Here is a 16,050-nt window from a genome sequence, read left to right as displayed (position 1 = left end):
GAGAGAAGAATAGAAACTTTGGAAAGCAAAAACTCTAGGGTTAAGAGATACTTATCGGTGATGATAAGGGAGAAGGGTTCGACTCCCTTAAATAGGCTAGGGTTTTGGTTGGTGGGCTTCACCGAGAGTGGGCTTCCTTGCTGTATTCGGACTTCACTCGGTACCCGAGCAGGGACACGATCAGGCGCGTCGAGTACGGTGTCGGGTTGACCCTCGGGTTCCTCAATTTTCTTCTTCTTAATTTTTCATTTTTTTTTCTTATAGAATTGTAAAAAGAGAAAATTAAATAAAAGAAAACAAAACAAATAAACTAAAATTAAAAGATACCTTTGAGACTTCCTCCCAAGTGAGCTTGTTTAAAGTCACTAAGCTTGACTCTTCATGCTCCTTAAGCATGGGATCCATGTGGAAGAGGTTCTGGAATCCTCTCCACTACAGTAGGCTGGTTCAAAAGATTTTCCAGGTTTTGTCCAGGTTCCAAGGCAAATGTGGTGTTGATCTCCTCAAGATGTTGCACCTTCCTTTGTTTGGTCTTGGTGGAAAAAGCTTGACCATCAATGGTTGGCCTCTTAATCACTTTCTTCACATCAAACTCCATCTTGAAATGCTCACCATGCTCTATCTTGATCTTGCCTTGTTTCACTTCGATCACAGCACCAACTGTTGCCAAGAATGGTCTTCCCAGAATCAGTGGATCATCTGGTTCATTGTCCATATCGAGGATCATGAAGTCGGTAGGTACTTCCAATCTTCCAATCCTGAGAGGCAGATTCTCCAGGATACCTATCGGATGCCTCACTGTTCTATCGGCCAGAACCAAATACAATTTACTTGGTTTAAAATTAGTGAATCCCAGCTTGTTGGCAACTGAAAGTGGCATAATGCTAACGAGGCTCCAAGGTCACACAAACAGTTCTTGAAGATCCGAAGTCCTATCGAACACGGCAAGGTGAAAGAGCCAGGATCTTCAAGTTTTTCCTCAATTCTTAGCTCAGGATCCAAGCAAACTCCACTTCTCAGAATCTCAAATCTGATCTCCTTGACAGCTTCCTTAACCTCATCCTCCAATTGAGCTGCTTCCTTGGCAGCTTCCTTCTGAAGCTCGTGTGGGGGCAAAAGCTTAGGTGGTGGAGATTTACAGCCATTCGCTCTGCAAGCGCCTCCAGCTGGATGTCAAGTGCAGCATTGAACCTTTCCTCTAACTCCCCTCCTACCAGTGCAGGTGGTTGAGGCTGATCTCTTTTCTCAACATCTACTCGATGCATCATCCGATCAATACCATCGTGTAGGTCATCAGGTTCCACTTTGGGTTGTTATTCGGTTTGTGATTCTCGAACCAGTGCTCGGTCATCAACTCGATCAGTCTCTTCGGGAGAAGGCTCGGGTTCATACTCGGATATATAGTATTTGGCCTCATTTTTCAATGGATGTTCCACATCCTCCCCATCTTGATCATCACTGTCCCCAGTGAGGTAAACCTCATAGTCATCATCTAGGAAAATGGCTTGAGCTGTCGCATAGTCCTTGGGGTTTTGAACAGCCTTACCCGGGAGTTGATTGATCTTTGGTGCTGGTTGGTTGTTGTGGTGGCCTTCCAGGTAACAAACCTTTGTGTTGAGTGATTCGTACTTGGCATTGAGGTCATTGTATCCTGAGGCGATCTTGTTGCTCATTTCTGTGAACCGTTTCGCGATGTCCATAGAAGCTGTAGCTTGATTCTGAATCATTTGCTGAATGAGACCGCGTAACTCAGCTTCTTGTGCTTGGTTTGGTTGACCTTGTTGTTGTTGGAATCCAGGTGGTTGGTTGTAGGTTCCTGAGTATTGTTGTTTAGGTGCATAGCCTTGGTTGTATTGGATAAAAGGCCTCTGTTGAATCTGGCTCCCTTGAACTGCAGATGGGTAAGTTTGGTCCTGAGGATTCGCAACATTCGGGTTCCGATAAGACAGATTCGGATTCGGCTTGAAGTTGTTGTACCCTCTGTTGTAACCTCCTTGGTTGTTGATGTAGTTAACATCTTCTAGCTGCATAGTCTCCCCATCTTGTTGTAGAATCTGCTCTTCCTCTGATATAGCATGAACATGCTTCTGCTGGTTGAGGAGCTGATCGAGCTTGTCATTGAGGGCTTTCATGTCCCTCTTGTACTTGGCATCTTCCTCTCCTGTAGATCGCACAGAGCGATCATATTCCTCATTATAGTTGCCATCAGATTGAGCCAAGTTCTCAACTAGGTCCCAACCTTCATCAACATCCTTGTTGAGGAAGTTATCATTACTTGCGGTGTCCAACAACATCCGTATCTTGGGGACCACTCCTCTTTATAGTGTGCTCAGCAATGAAGCATTATTGAAGCCGTGATGTGGACATCGAGTAGTGTACCCCTTGAAACGTTCCCAAGCTTCATTGTTCTTCTGTACAAAGCCGGAAATTTCATTTCGCAGCCTTGCGGTTCTGGAGTTGGAGAAGAATTTGGCTAGGAATGCCTTCTTGTACGCTTCCCAAGTGGTGATGGACTCCTTAGGGAGCGATTTCTCCCAGATATGTGCTTTATCTCCCAAAGAGAATGGGAAAAGCCTGAGCTTGAATCCATCTTCACTGACTCCATTTATCTTAGTGAGGCTACAGAGCCTATCAAATTCATCCAGATGATCCAATGGGTCCTCCATTGGCAGTCCATGAAACTTATTGCTCTGTATCATCTGGATGAGATTACTCTTGATCTCAAACTTGTTGTTCTGCACAGCTGGTGGCACAATGCCATTCCTCTGAGTGTGAGTAGTTGGAGCATCTCCTGCTCCTATATTGGTCCTTGCTTGAGGAGCTGGTGGACCGTTCTGATTATTCATCGTCTCCTCAATGATTGCTTGTTCCTCCTGAACTTGTTGTTCTCTGAGTAGCCGAGGTCTGTCGATGTTGTCGATGAAAGGACTCAGGTTCTGGCTACCTTTGGATCGTGTTTGCATGCACAGGTAGGTATCCGAGTGTGTACACGAGGATCAACTCGATCCAAGTGATCGAGTGATGGGTCGGGTGTGTGCTCGGGTTGTACCTGAGATTCAAAACAAACAATGCGAAAGCAAACAAGTCAGTATCTGAAACAAATATAAACAAACGAACTTGATCTAGCAAGTCCTGAAATCCTAAATGTAGCAAAATTAAAACAACCAAATGGAACGGCGCCAAATTGATAGACAGGTTTTCACCCAGGGTATCAATCCCCTATGCAGTTGTAGTAGAAAGGGTTATCAATCCAAATGGTTGTGTATTGCTAGCAGGAAGGATATGTTCAGTACAATACAAGTCAACCTAAGCGATTAAGGGTTTGGTTCTAACAATCCTAAAATGAACAAAGTAAAAGAATATAAACAAGTAAACCACACGACCTAAGCACTCGATGCAAGCAATCGAGTACAGGATCGAGTGGGGTGATCGAGTATGCAAGTGAGATATGAACAGCTCGGGGTATTACTCGATACAGGTTATCGTGTACCTGATCGGGTAAGTGGTCGAGTAAGTAGAGAAATGCAAATAAATGAAATAAGAAAGTTCCTAACGATGGGGGTAATCGAATCCTAAGTGTTCTAGACCAGTACGAATGCCTTACATGCCTCAAGCAATTATTTCCTAGATAATGAACCTCTAAGACCTTGTCACCACACTTTCACACTAGCAACAATCAACCTTGAACACACTACCACACTGTCGCACTAACAATATGAACAAGCAGGCATTAAGAACGATTTATTATTGTCAGTAGACTTAAACTCATCTGATTTTGTCACTCATAGTTAAGTAAACCTCTAGCATTGGCTAAATCAAGTATTTTATCTACTCCTTTCGGCCTGTAGCATTGTAAACGCCCTAGATCTAATCTCAACCATTCGGTCTGTTGATAGCATTAAGAAGACCAACCTAGAAGGAAATCTATCAATCATCACAAACAACTAAAGCATCCTAACCGATCAAGAACACAAAATCATCTATCCCATCCCTAGAAACTTTACTACACTACTCGGACATAGAAACGAATAAAAAAGCAATCAAAATAAACAAAAATGACATTGTATTAAAAGATAGAGTAGAGTAGAAAGAGTAAGGGATAAAAATCTAAGAAAACTACAAAATAAAAATGCAAAACAAGAAGAAAAATGTTGAGTCGCTCAGTTCTCTCACAGAAGCTCTCGCTCTCTGGTTTGAGGGTCTGCGGCGTGCTCGTTTTCGAGCTAGGGGACGAGGGGGTTTATATATGGAAACCCATTTGACCTAGCTTCCCAGACTTGCCCGATGGTCTACTCGATGGGGTACACGAGGGTGAAGTCGGGTAACTCCTCGGGTGGATCTGCGGGTTGCTCTTCATGCTCTTGGATCTTCCTTGATCGTGTTGGGGTTCGGACTTGTTCTTGTAGCTCGATGACTCCTTCGGGTACATGCTCGAGTTGTCCTTGTTTTCCCCCATTTTTGGCTCTTTAGCACCTATTTTCATCCAAAATATGCAAATGCAGAAATGCAACACCCTAAATGCTCTAAAAGTGAATTCATACAGTAAATGACCTAAAAATGTTAAGTTAGAGGTATGAACAATGCAAAATATGGACAAAAAGGGATGCTAAAAACATGTAAATTAGAGAGTTATCACAGGGTCCACGGACGGTCCGTTGGGGCAGCTAGCGGGGGCTAGTGGGGTCCGTGGGACAGGTTGTCATATAAAAATCGATTTTTATGTGTCACTCCATCCCGCGGATCCCACTAGCCTCACTGCTAGCCCACTAGCCACACTTCTAGCCGCCCAAACGGCCCCCAATCTAGCCCTGCAGGGCATCGATCCTAGCCCATCATTGTGGACCAATTGGTGACAGCTTGTGCTGTGGGAAGGTTGTTAAAGGGTGAGGACCAGGGTTTGAGGAACGCCTGGTGCACCAATAACCTACTAGTGGATTGGGATATCCACAGTGATAAGTTAGGATCGATGCCCTGCAGGACCAGCTTGGGGTCCGTTTGGACGGCTAGCAGTGTGGCTAGTGGGCTAGCAGTGAGACTAGTGGGGTCCGCGGGATGGATTGTCATATCTAGACTCGGATGTTTTTGCAAATTTTGGAAATGCAATTAAAAAATATATATATTTGGTGAAACTCTTCCGAGAATAAACCTAATGAAGTTCGTAGTTAGGTCAACTGAAAAAAAAAAGTTGTAAACGAATCCAAAGACTCTTGTGTCGTGAGTCAGACGAAGGAGTGTGGAGTGTCAAGGGATGTGAAGAGGGTTTGAATGTAGTAAGGTTCAATTTATGAAAAAGCTTAGGCATTTGAAGAATAAGTATGAGAACAATCTTCGTAAATTCAAGAATGGTGATGGTTAGCCCAAATGAATTGTATGTTATCAACAACATTCTTAAAACTTTGGTCTTCTCATGAGTTTGGGTGCGGCAAAGGAAACGCTACACACACAAGACCAAAGTATACAATAGGAACATGAAATGATGATAAAATAAACTTAAAATCTTTTTTTTTTAACAGCGAATCAAACCACATGTTTCGGCTATCCTGTGTGTGAATCCGAGGGAGGGCCAAGAATATGCGATCTCTTTTGTAAAAGACTAAAATATGATTATGGCGTTTGTACTTTTGAAGCGAGATGTTGTTGTGTCGATACTATAACTAACTAAATAGTACTCCCTCCGTTTCAAAATATAAGATGTTTTAGAGAAGTTTTTTGTTTCACAATATAGAATGTTTTCAAGTTTCTATGCAACTTTTAGATTAGTTTAGTATTTTATATTATGCAGTCTTGGGTATGATTGGTTAAATTTTTTAAAAGTAAATTTTTCTTAATATGTGTATTTTTACTAAAACATCTTATATTTTGAAACGGAGGGAGTACTAATTAATAATTTAAATAAATGTAACTGTTGTCTTGAAAATTGAACAAAGCAAATAATATGAGACAAAGAAAATATATTTTATCGCATCAATTTTTCTAGTGTATTTCCTTTTAAACAAATCTATTTTTAGGGGGTGTATTCAAACCATGATTTTAGGGGGTGTATTGAACTGAGGATTTTATGAGATTTGTTGGGGTTTTAATATTTCAGAATTTTGAGAGATTTGAGTGTAATTTTAGGAGATTTGATTAGAATTTATAGAATTTTAAAGTTTAGGTTTTGGGATTTGGTGAGATTTGATTATTGAATTTTAGGTGATTTTAGAACTAAAAAAAGAGCAAAAATTGATTCAACTTCATGTGAAGAAGCTTGATCTCTTGTTTCAGTTGTCAGCACCTTCAAGCTCTTCCAACTGATTCTTCCACAAGATGATGATGAGAAAGCTCATATGTCCATGTATTTGATTCTTGGCTGTTTTGGTTAACGCATCTGAATTCGACTTGGCAGAGATCGTAAAGTGTTAAACAAGATCAAACAAGAACTGGATCAAGTTGTTGGCAAAGTCAACACCATTAAAGAATCACATTTACCAAAACTTCACTTACACTTTGGTTATTTTTTTTTAAAAAGCATACAGAGACATCTTCAGTGGCTAAGCAGGTATGAAGCTTCTTTTCACTTGGATTTTGAGAATTATAACTAGCATACAGAGAAGCGATCCTATGGTGCATAATTATCTTGGTTCAATACAGGAAGTGACCTTGGTTGAGGTTTTATTTCATCAAAACGTGAATCAAATCTGCAATTTTTTTTGTTTTTTGGGTTTTTTGATATCCAAAGAAACAGAGTTTGCAAAATCAAAAGTACCTAAAACAATTTGAAGCCCTGCTCAAGAATCAATATACAAGACAATTTACTTTGTCTATGATGAATTTTCAGATAACTCGAGTTATTTCGTCTCCTTGAGAGAATCAAGAAAGGATTCCAAAAATTCTGAATTTTTAGAAACTTTTTTTTTGTCAAACCAAAGCTTTCGATTAAGCTGAAACCTCAAAAGGAGGTGAGTTCTTACAACAAGAGATAACAGAAACAAAGGAACAAAAGGATAGGAGCTCCATGAGCTTAACAAAGGGATTTCCAACTTTAAAAAGTCTTACAATATTTGAAAAGTCTACTGGAACTGTGGATTCGTCTTTGAAGCCAAGCTTCACGAGATCCTTGACCAACAGGTGATCATGAACGGCTCTAGCGGATAACGCATTTGAGCTTGTAAACGGGTTTTCCATAGAGGGAACAGATGGAGGGCTGCTCGCCAGCAGGAGAGGGATCAGACGCATAAGAGCGGAATCTTTCAATCTATTAGGGATAGACCTCATGAATTTAGCTGAAGCTACAACCAGGTTCGCAGAGATTGGGCATCAAACCGTAACAGAGCAGGTGGGTCCTCCCTCACATGAAGCTCAAAGCCATGGAGGTTAAGGAAATCCACACAAAGCTTGTAGCCGGTTTGGCTTTGAGACTTATCAACAGACCCAAGCTTACAGTCTAGTGGCGATAGGTGGGAACATGGGGCAAAGGGCATGAACAACGGGTTAAAGTTCACAACCAGATCAAGATCATACATATAGCTAATCATTGCAGACATCTGATCAATGTATAAATACTGGCCTCGACACACATATCTAACAAAACACTCCAGAAACACCAATGTTCTGCTACCGAGGGTTACTCGACTTGACCAAGCAGAGGAAGTGGGTGCTAGAGAGGTTGAGCTTGATATAGACTTATCAACAATGGAGCTGGGAGGATTCATACTCAGTTCAAGGTCAGGGTGTAGGACAGTGGCTTTGAAAGCAACACGGCACATAATGTTCGAGACATAATCGACTCCATATAAATTCGACATTAAGTTTGCAACTGATGATAAGCAAAGTGCAATATCCAAACGGTTTTGATAAAGGTGTAAGCTAGTCTTCTCTAAAAATAGTGTTCCTATGACCGAATGGGAGAGCAGTCTCGCCATTATCAAGTAAACACAATTTTGAGTAAGGCTAAGCAGAGCAATTAAGAGATCGGACCTGGATATGGGACACAGTGGCGATAATGGGCTACAAGGATAAACAAGGCCTATCCTCACAAACTCTAGGGTTGCTGGTGTTAGGTGATGGGTGAAAAGGTCGCCGCCGTTCTGCAAGAACATAGAGACGTGCGGCGGTAGCACACTTGAGGGAACCATCCGCCAGCTTTTGAGCTCGCCGTGTGCCGTCGACGTTCCCACTGGAAAAGGCACATCTGATGGTCCAAGAGAAGCTCCTGCCATCAACGAAATCCAGTAGGAAGGAAACAGAGGTGGTGCCGGTGCTAGTCCAGATCTAGAGCCAATTGGTGAACCGATGAGGTTTTGCTCGGGTGTAAGAGGTGAGGAGCAGCTGGACTGTTGCGAAGCTTCTGTCAATGGGTTCACGAGCGGGACCGCATCCAAGATCTGAAGTAGATCGGAGCTTGTAGAGCAGATATATGCTCTTCCGTCGGTAACTCAACCCTTCAAGTAGAAGACTTCTTGGAAAGTTACAATTGGATTTTTAGGGGAGAAGGATTTAGAGATGGAACAAACGACCAGAGAGAAGCTTATGCAGATTAGAGAGAGATTAAGAGGGTTTGTCACCCCCAGACGCTGGCGATCAGAGGCCTCACCGGCGCCGGAAGGCATAGTTTGTAAAAGAGTCTTGAGTCCCGTGCCTGAGAGCTTTCTAGGGCGAACTCTAAACCAATTCACATAAGCTTAAAATTTTCTGAATTTTTAGAAACTACAACTTATATTATGTAAACAACACGAAACTGTGGAATTTTGTAGGATTTTTCTAGAGAGAAGAGAGAAGAGAGAAGAGAGAAAGAGAGTTGCAAAAAAAATTGCAACTGGTGACGAAGAAAGTTTTATTAAACAAATATTTTAGAATTCCACCTTCAAATGTGTGATTTTGTAAGACATCTTTTTGAACAAAAAATGTTGGAAAAGTCTCCTAAAATCACATTCAATAGATTTTTTTAAAAAATTATGATTTTTTGAATAACAGCAGATTTGAGGTGAGATTTATAAATTATTGACTGAATAACAAGAGATTGTAAATGATTTTTATAAATTTCACATTCAATAACATAGGATTTCAGGTGATTTTAAAAATCACCAATTAAATAACAGAGGATTTAAAAATACACCAAAATCTCCTAAAATCCCCAGTTCAATACATCCCCCCCCCCCTTTGTAAGATATATTTTTGAACTAAATATGTTCGAAAGTCTCCTAGAATCCCATTCAATATATATTTTTAAAAAAAATTGTGATTTTTTGAATAACAGTAAATTTGAGCGATGAGATTTATAAGTTATTGATTGACTAACAAAAGATTGTAAATGATTTTTAGAAATTTCACATTCAATAACATAGGATTTCAGATGATTTTTGAAAAATACCAATTAAATAACATAAGATTTAATAATACTCCAAAATCTCCTAAAATCCTCAGTTCAATACACCCCTTAGTTTTAAGGTAAAATGATTAAACTGTTACGGTCCAACACCCAATGCCATGCATATTAAATATGTATTGTTTCCAAGAGAGTGAGAAGGATTTTTCTCTGTGAGAATCATAACCCACATCTCTCGACTGGTTGTAACCTTTGTCAATTCTTCGCAAGAGGCAGGTTTTACACCAATTTTTATTCGAGGTGCTGGATCTTGTAGTGGTTTCCGTATTTGGTCTCAAAGGGGTGAAGTTAACATTCGGAATCTCAATCACCGTGACTAGGCCGACCAAACCAGGACTTGGGAAAAATCTGGTTCGCTTAATAACTAACTGAAAACTGTAATATTCTTCTATAGCAAAAAAAATTCAGTAGCTAACTATCAGTCAAAAGCAAAATTGATCTCATAATCTGAACTAGAAAACAGATTCAAAAACAAGAAACTGGTGGTGAGTATGATGATAATAATTAAGTAAGAAATCAAGCAGTGATCTCCTTTTTTAGCTTAGCAAGCTCCTGCCTTACGATACCAGCCCTCTGCAAAAGCAACACAATATTCTTTTAAATGAGAGGTCGCACGAGATTTTCTATCATCCCACTCAATAACATTTAGCATTTTAGATGTTTCTTTATAAACCACACTTTTAATACATACCAAAAAAAAATCAGAATCTAACGAAACCATAATATAAAACACTATATCAAAAAAACTATAAACCCAAACCTAAACACAAGAAGAGGATGGTGTGAACGTAGTGGCAGACACAAATTTAGATAGTATTATTCCTAATTACAATAACATAAACAGAAACCAAACACCCAAAACCGATGGCAAATGTAGTATTATTCCTAAAGTTGGCTCAAAACACAAAAAAAAAAATCTTATACAAATAGATAGAGATGTACCAACCTTGATTTTGGCCAACATGACCTTGAACCTGTCAAAATCATTGAGGGAAGCTCTTGTCTTGTGCACAATAAGTTTCCTACCCCATGAACTCTTCTCCCACTTGTTCTTCACATCTGCATACAAGTTTTACAGCTCAGATATAAGATGATGACCCAACAAGGCAATAAAACGTCGGGAAAAGGTCATGCTACATAAGAAACTCACCAGCCTTGTCTATAGCCTCAATCAAAACCTTCTTCTTGGGCACTCTGTTGATATCAATGACGATGTCAGTAAGAGACAACCTCTACTTTCTCTTTATCTTTAATTTCTCGTAATGCTAATGTAGCTGTCGATTCTTTGGCACGCCATGCGCGTACATCTCTGCACTCTGTTTTGTATGTGAACAATTTTCCACCTAATTGACTCGTTTGAGCTGATTCTTTTGTTGTACCAAAAAAAACAAAAAAATCTAAAGCCGAAAAAATGAAATATGGAAATATTTTGACTGTGAACAAATAAGAAAAGTCAAAGCTTGATTGGATCTATTTTAATTATTAGGAATTTTTTGGCTTTGTAAAGTTTCTAAAGTAATTGCCAATCAAGGCCTTAATTATGTATTAATGAACTAATATTATGCTGAAAATTGTACATATTAAATTATGTATTAATGAACTAAAATCAGCTGACCAGTGTTGTATCATAATAAGGTATGATCATATTTTTTTAAATATCCATAGGGAAATAAATTAAAAGATTGTATTATTTTGCATCTTTGACCAGGAAAGAAAATATTTAACATATTTTTGTGTTCTAAATTATATATATAATCGTCTAGGTAAAGAACAACTCAATTTAAGAAAAAAAACACTTGAGAGGATATCACCAAAATAGTTGTCACTATGAAAACTTTAGTGGTATTTTGTTTCACAATCCTCTTCATCATATCATTTGTTCATTGTAGTCCTAGAGTTGCTGGAAGTCCGGGTGATTGTTATTTATATGTACCTTCATTTTGTAACTATTTTCACTACTCTTTGTTAAATGAGTATGTTGATTATATTTTTAATTACTGTAACATAGGTTATGGATTAGGGCGACCAAGAACCACATGTTTCGGCTATCCTGTGTGTGAATCCGAGAGAGGGCCAAGAATATGTGATCTCTTCTGTAAAAGACTAAAATATGATTATGGCGTTTGTACTTTTGAAGAGAGATGTTGTTGTGTCGATACTATAACTAACTAAATAGTACTAATAATTTAAATAAATGTAACTGTTGTCTTGAAAATTGAAAAAAGCAAATAATATGAGATAGAGAAAATATATTTTATGGCATCAATTTTTCTAGTGTATTTCCTTCTAAGCAAATATAGTTTTATTCTTTTTTACGCTTTCCATTATTTGTTCTAACTAGATTAAGACCCGTGGTAGAGCACGAGTTGAAATTTATTTTATTTATATTATAATTTTAGAATAAAATATAATTTATATGATTGTTTTAAAAGTTTTTTTTGGATAAAACATTATGCAATAAAATCATATGCTAAATATGATGGCTTGAAAAAAACACCTATTTTGTAAGTTTTATATTGTTAATTTTGTAATTTTATGTATGAGAAATGGTTATGTTTGTTGTTTGTTTTTATTTAATTTTTTGAACATGTTTGGTGATAGTGTTTTAATATAATCCATGATTATGTAAGATTTCTTTTCAACTGTAAGTGTGATAAATTGCCAAGATTTTCTTCATTTTTACGTTTAACAGTATATTTTTATGCCTAACAGTATATATTTTGTAACAATACATGGAATACTAAAGATTTTATTTTGGACATTGTATAAATCATTGGAATATTCTCTTTAAGAAGATTCTTTGGGATAATCTTAAGTTTATTCATATAGCCCACAGATTGACCAAATTGATCTCTAACTTTTTTTTGTAACAACGTATATTTAATTTGTAAGCTATTTTGTAACTAACTTCTAAAAATTATATAGTTTACCGAAAAAGGTTGTATACTTCTATTTTATTATATAAGGATTTGTAAGCTATTTTGTAAGCAAATTAAAAATTATATAGTTTACCTAAAAAGGTTGTGTACTTCTGTTTTATTATATAGAAATCTTATTATATAAAGTTTGATGTCAAAATTACTCATTAACAAGATCGGGACACATGTCAATTGTATTTTTCAGATGTTGACATATGTCAATTCTAAGTTTATTAAAATTTAAAAAAATAGAAATGTAAACATTCAAAACCTACCATAAAAAGTTTTAATATAAAAGTAAAATAAAGAAAAGAAAACTTAATTTTATTTAAAATCTTTTAAAGAAAAAAAAACCTTTGTAAACTTCTAAATGTAAAACAAAACTGTTAACAGTTTTAAAAATATTAAAAGGCAATTATAAGAAAATTATAAAATTTAAACAGCTTTTAAATTTTTAAGAATTATTATAAGGAAATTATATATATATATACCAGTAAATTCAAAATTATAATATAGTTTATGTATTTTAATTTTCAGTTACTAATTTTTACAAGAAAAATTACTTTTTATATAAGATAAAAAAAATGATTGTGAAAATATACAATTAATTACTGTTTCTAAAAAAAAAATACTCACCTTTACATAAAGAAAAGGGAAATTACTTAGAATATTACATAAAAGTAGGTTTATTACTATACTTACACATTAGATTGTCGACTTACTAGAATAACACATAAAAGTTTGCAAATTACTTCTAAACCAGAATTGTGTGTTTTATTACGGTTTATGCCATTTACATTTAAAACTGTCTTTGATTTTTAAGAGTAAAAAACACAAAAATCTTGAAGGATCCATTCCTAAATTTTTTTGGATTCTTTTAAATTTGGGTTGGCAAAAGAATATGAGATTGATTTCTTCTAAGTTGATTCATCTTTTTCGACTAAAATCATGGCAAAAGAAAAAAATTTATCTAGACAATTATTCTCTGAGCTCACTGTTCACTTTCTCTCTCAAAAACAAATTTGTAGATCTAGTTTTTATTTGGCGTGAATTTCGTTTTCTTATGGTTGATTGTTACTGTTTTCTTATGGTTGATCGTTTTCTTCCTAAGTTGCTCTTATTTTTATTTTTATTTTTTTGGTTTAGATCCACCGGCAAAATCACTGAGAACAAAAAAAAAAGCTTCTATTTGTTATTCTCTCAATTGTTTCTATTTTTCATTTCTCTTCTTTCTTCTTCTTCATCTTCATCAGCTCTTTGATTTTTTTGAATCTTGATCTGTGAGGAAAGACTCTTTGAATCTCTCTATCTCTCTGCTCAAGACGTGAATTTGAGGCAAACCCATTACGAATGGATCAACTCCTTCTACTTCATTGGCTATCACAAGACCAGCGTCCTCAGCTGCTGATCAGGGTTTGATGATTCTCCAATCTCCAAAAGTAAGAGACCCACACAACATAAACGCAATATATCAGAGCTTTCATTGGAAGCTATTTCTCCGTTAAAAATGAAAAAAGGAGATGTGAGTTTCAATCAGAAAGTTGTCCCCAATCTAAATGGTGTGGTAATGCGCAGGTAGGGTTCTTCTACAGGAGATCCAAAACTATAAAGGGTAAACGCATGCCTTCGTCATGTAAAGAGGTACCAATCTTCTTGAACAAAAGAGAGTGTTTTGATTTTATGGGGTAAAAAAAACCACTGATTACTACTCTCTTGTTTGCTTTTGTTTAATCTGACAGAAAGACCAAGTGAAAGAAGGTCAAATTCTGTGCTACATTGAACAACTCGGTGGCCAATTCCAAGTCTTCTTCGTGTAATGATTTTTTATTTTCTCGTTTACTCATATGGAACAGAGCCTGTAGGATACAATGATGCTCTCATCTCGATCCTTCCCTCTTTCCCTGGGATTAAGAAGCTTCAGTAAAAACCAAAATTCGAGCTGGTTTTTGAGTTATGATGATACTGTGCCTTGTGTATGCTTTTTTAGACAAATAAATTTCATTCATAATTTGTGTTCTGTTTTTCTTTTGCTTGTATGGCTCCTTGGAAGAGAAGAAAAAAATGGTCATCTGAGGAGGATGAGGAGCTCATTGCTGCTGTGAAGCGACATGGTGAAGGCAGCTGGGCCCTTATTGCTAAGGAAGAATTTAAAGGAGAGCGAACACCCTCACAACTCTCACAGGTTTTAATTTCACTGGGCTGATCTTGTTTCCTCGTTTTCCTCATATCTTTGAATTATCTCTTCAAGAACATTATGCAATCTTTCCTGTTTATTGCTTTGTGTCACATGCATGGTCTTTCTTTGCCATCACACGCAAAGAGCTATTTTCGTAGTCACAGAATTATGGTAAAGGAATTTGAGCTTCAATGTAGTGTCTCTCTAATTTCTCTGTAACTAAAATGAGTTTGAACTATGATTTAGAGTGTGTAGCGACTTGACATGAGGGGTGATGGTCTGTAACTAATATCATTCTTAATATTTCTTTTTGACCATGCCATATTTGTATTTTGGATTCATCTGAAGTTAGGATTTTTGTTGCAGGTTCGTAGGATTTTTGTTGCAGGTTCGTGTAGCTCTTCAAGATTTTGTCAATTTAAGACCGATAACAGTGAGTATCTCTCATTAGCAGATCACTGCTTATGATCATCTGGGAGTTTACTGGAGGTCAGTAATTAGTGTTTACACAGAAACTCTCTCTCTCTCTCTCTCTCTCTCTCTCTCTCTCTCTCTCTCTCTCTCTCTCTCTCTCTCTCTCTCTCTCATCTTCTTCCAAAGAGTTCTCGGTGACCAGAGAATTTGATTTTGAAATCTGTAAATTTTGATGAAATTCTTCTTCGAATTATCAAATGGTGGGTGAATTTGGTGAGATTGATTTGCCTCTTTAGCAATGACCTATGCTTCTTCCATGTCTGCTGCATTTTCTTTTCTTTATGTTTGTTTCATCGAAGGGAAAGCTTTGTGACGATTTTTGGTTTTTCTTCTCTTTATATCTTTTATTGGGCAGGAGAAGAACAAACAATAAGAGACTTTGTGGTTTTTTAAAAAAAAATTATTCTAATGATTTATACAATTCTAAAATACAAATATACTGTTAAGCGTAAAAAGGAAGAAAATCTTGACAATTTATCACATTTAATGGTGATTTCCGAAATTTTATTGTGCAGTTGTAAACAAAATCTTACCTAAGCATATGTCATATTAAAACACTTTCACCAAATATGTTCAAAAATTAAAATAAAAACAAATAACAAACATTAACATTTCTCATACATAAAATTATAAAATTAACAATAGAAAACTTACAAAATAGGTGTTTTTTCAAGCCATCATATTTAACATATGATTTTATTGTATAATGTTTTTTCCAAAAAAGCTTTTAAAAACAATCATATAAAGTATATTTTATTATAAAATTATAATATAAATAAAAGTAATTTCAACCCGTGCTCTAGCACGGTCCTAATCTAAGTTGATTATTACAAGACAAGTCACGTTACAAAAAAAATTTGTCCAACAAGATCCCATATATAACAACATTAAAGATGAGAAATACCAACAAGTAGAATGCACAAGGCTCTGTACAATGTTTTTATCCTGGAGCTTCATAAGAAACTACCTTTAACGAACTACGAAGGATCCATAACCACCAACAGGTAAACAATCAAGGAATTATTCATTTGATGCTTTCGAAAAAAACGTCAAAAACAGTTATGAATGCATTGAAGTTATGGACATATAAATCCTTAATCCAATTCGAATAAACAAAA

The 16,050-nt window shown here is 36.6% G+C and overlaps 3 protein-coding genes and 1 pseudogene across 8 annotated transcripts; 3 read left to right on the top strand and 1 right to left on the bottom strand.

The window, feature by feature from the left end:
- The first annotated feature begins 2,349 nt into the window (after positions 1–2,349).
- On the top strand, positions 2,350–2,444 carry LOC147927433 (small nucleolar RNA R71; annotated as a pseudogene).
- A 7,354-nt stretch (positions 2,445–9,798) lies between these two features.
- Positions 9,799–10,671, bottom strand: LOC147927432 (large ribosomal subunit protein eL14z-like). Its single transcript, XM_087487455.1, has 4 exons — positions 10,657–10,671; positions 10,515–10,596; positions 10,311–10,423; positions 9,799–9,937 (listed from the first exon to the last, which is right to left on the bottom strand). The coding sequence occupies exons 1-4, from the start codon at positions 10,669–10,671 to the stop codon at positions 9,881–9,883; spliced, it is 267 nt and encodes an 88-aa protein (XP_087343581.1). The 3' UTR covers positions 9,799–9,880.
- Positions 10,672–11,164: 493 nt separating this feature from the next.
- LOC147927431 (defensin-like protein 103) lies at positions 11,165–11,630 on the top strand. Its single transcript, XM_087488350.1, has 2 exons — positions 11,165–11,276; positions 11,373–11,630. Exons 1-2 carry the CDS (start codon positions 11,192–11,194, stop codon positions 11,534–11,536), a joined length of 249 nt encoding a protein of 82 aa, XP_087344476.1. The 5' UTR covers positions 11,165–11,191; the 3' UTR covers positions 11,537–11,630.
- Positions 11,631–13,111: 1,481 nt separating this feature from the next.
- Positions 13,112–15,189, top strand: LOC104747818 (uncharacterized). Of its 6 annotated transcripts, none has more exons than XR_761255.3 (6): positions 13,138–13,721; positions 13,858–13,923; positions 14,022–14,040; positions 14,136–14,202; positions 14,333–14,464; positions 14,825–15,189. XR_761255.3 is itself a non-coding variant. In XM_010469521.3 (6 exons), exons 1-6 carry the CDS (start codon positions 13,701–13,703, stop codon positions 15,081–15,083), a joined length of 471 nt encoding a protein of 156 aa, XP_010467823.2. In that variant the 5' UTR covers positions 13,138–13,700; the 3' UTR covers positions 15,084–15,189. The 6 variants fall into 6 exon arrangements, 4 of the variants coding, with proteins under 4 accessions (XP_087342925.1, XP_010467823.2, XP_087342923.1 ...); XM_010469521.3 differs by having other exon boundaries at positions 14,338–14,464; positions 14,913–15,189; XM_087486797.1 differs by having other exon boundaries at positions 14,338–14,464.
- The last annotated feature ends 861 nt before the right edge of the window (positions 15,190–16,050 follow it).

The sequence above is a fragment of the Camelina sativa genome, chromosome 15, assembly GCF_030686135.1.
Source record: "Camelina sativa cultivar CO46 ecotype springtype chromosome 15, ASM3068613v1".
Taxonomy (NCBI): domain Eukaryota; kingdom Viridiplantae; phylum Streptophyta; class Magnoliopsida; order Brassicales; family Brassicaceae; genus Camelina; species Camelina sativa.
This window is presented reverse-complemented; position numbering and strand designations above follow the sequence as displayed.

Coding starts and splice junctions, on each gene's coding strand:
- LOC147927432 (XM_087487455.1), bottom strand. Junction 10,424..10,514: donor TGAGGCTATAGACAAGGCTG/GTGAGTTTCTTA, acceptor ACTTGTATGCAG/ATGTGAAGAACAAGTGGGAG. Junction 9,938..10,310: donor TCATGTTGGCCAAAATCAAG/GTTGGTACATCT, acceptor TTGCTTTTGCAG/AGGGCTGGTATCGTAAGGCA.
- LOC104747818 (XM_010469521.3), top strand. CDS start 13,701: ATGATTCTCCAATCTCCAAAA. Junction 14,203..14,337: donor CCTGGGATTAAGAAGCTTCA/GTAAAAACCAAA, acceptor TTGGAAGAGAAG/AAAAAAATGGTCATCTGAGG. Junction 14,465..14,912: donor CACCCTCACAACTCTCACAG/GTTTTAATTTCA, acceptor TCTCATTAGCAG/ATCACTGCTTATGATCATCT.
- LOC147927431 (XM_087488350.1), top strand. CDS start 11,192: ATGAAAACTTTAGTGGTATTTTGTTTCACAATCCTCTTCATCATATCA. Junction 11,277..11,372: donor TAGAGTTGCTGGAAGTCCGG/GTGATTGTTATT, acceptor ACTGTAACATAG/GTTATGGATTAGGGCGACCA.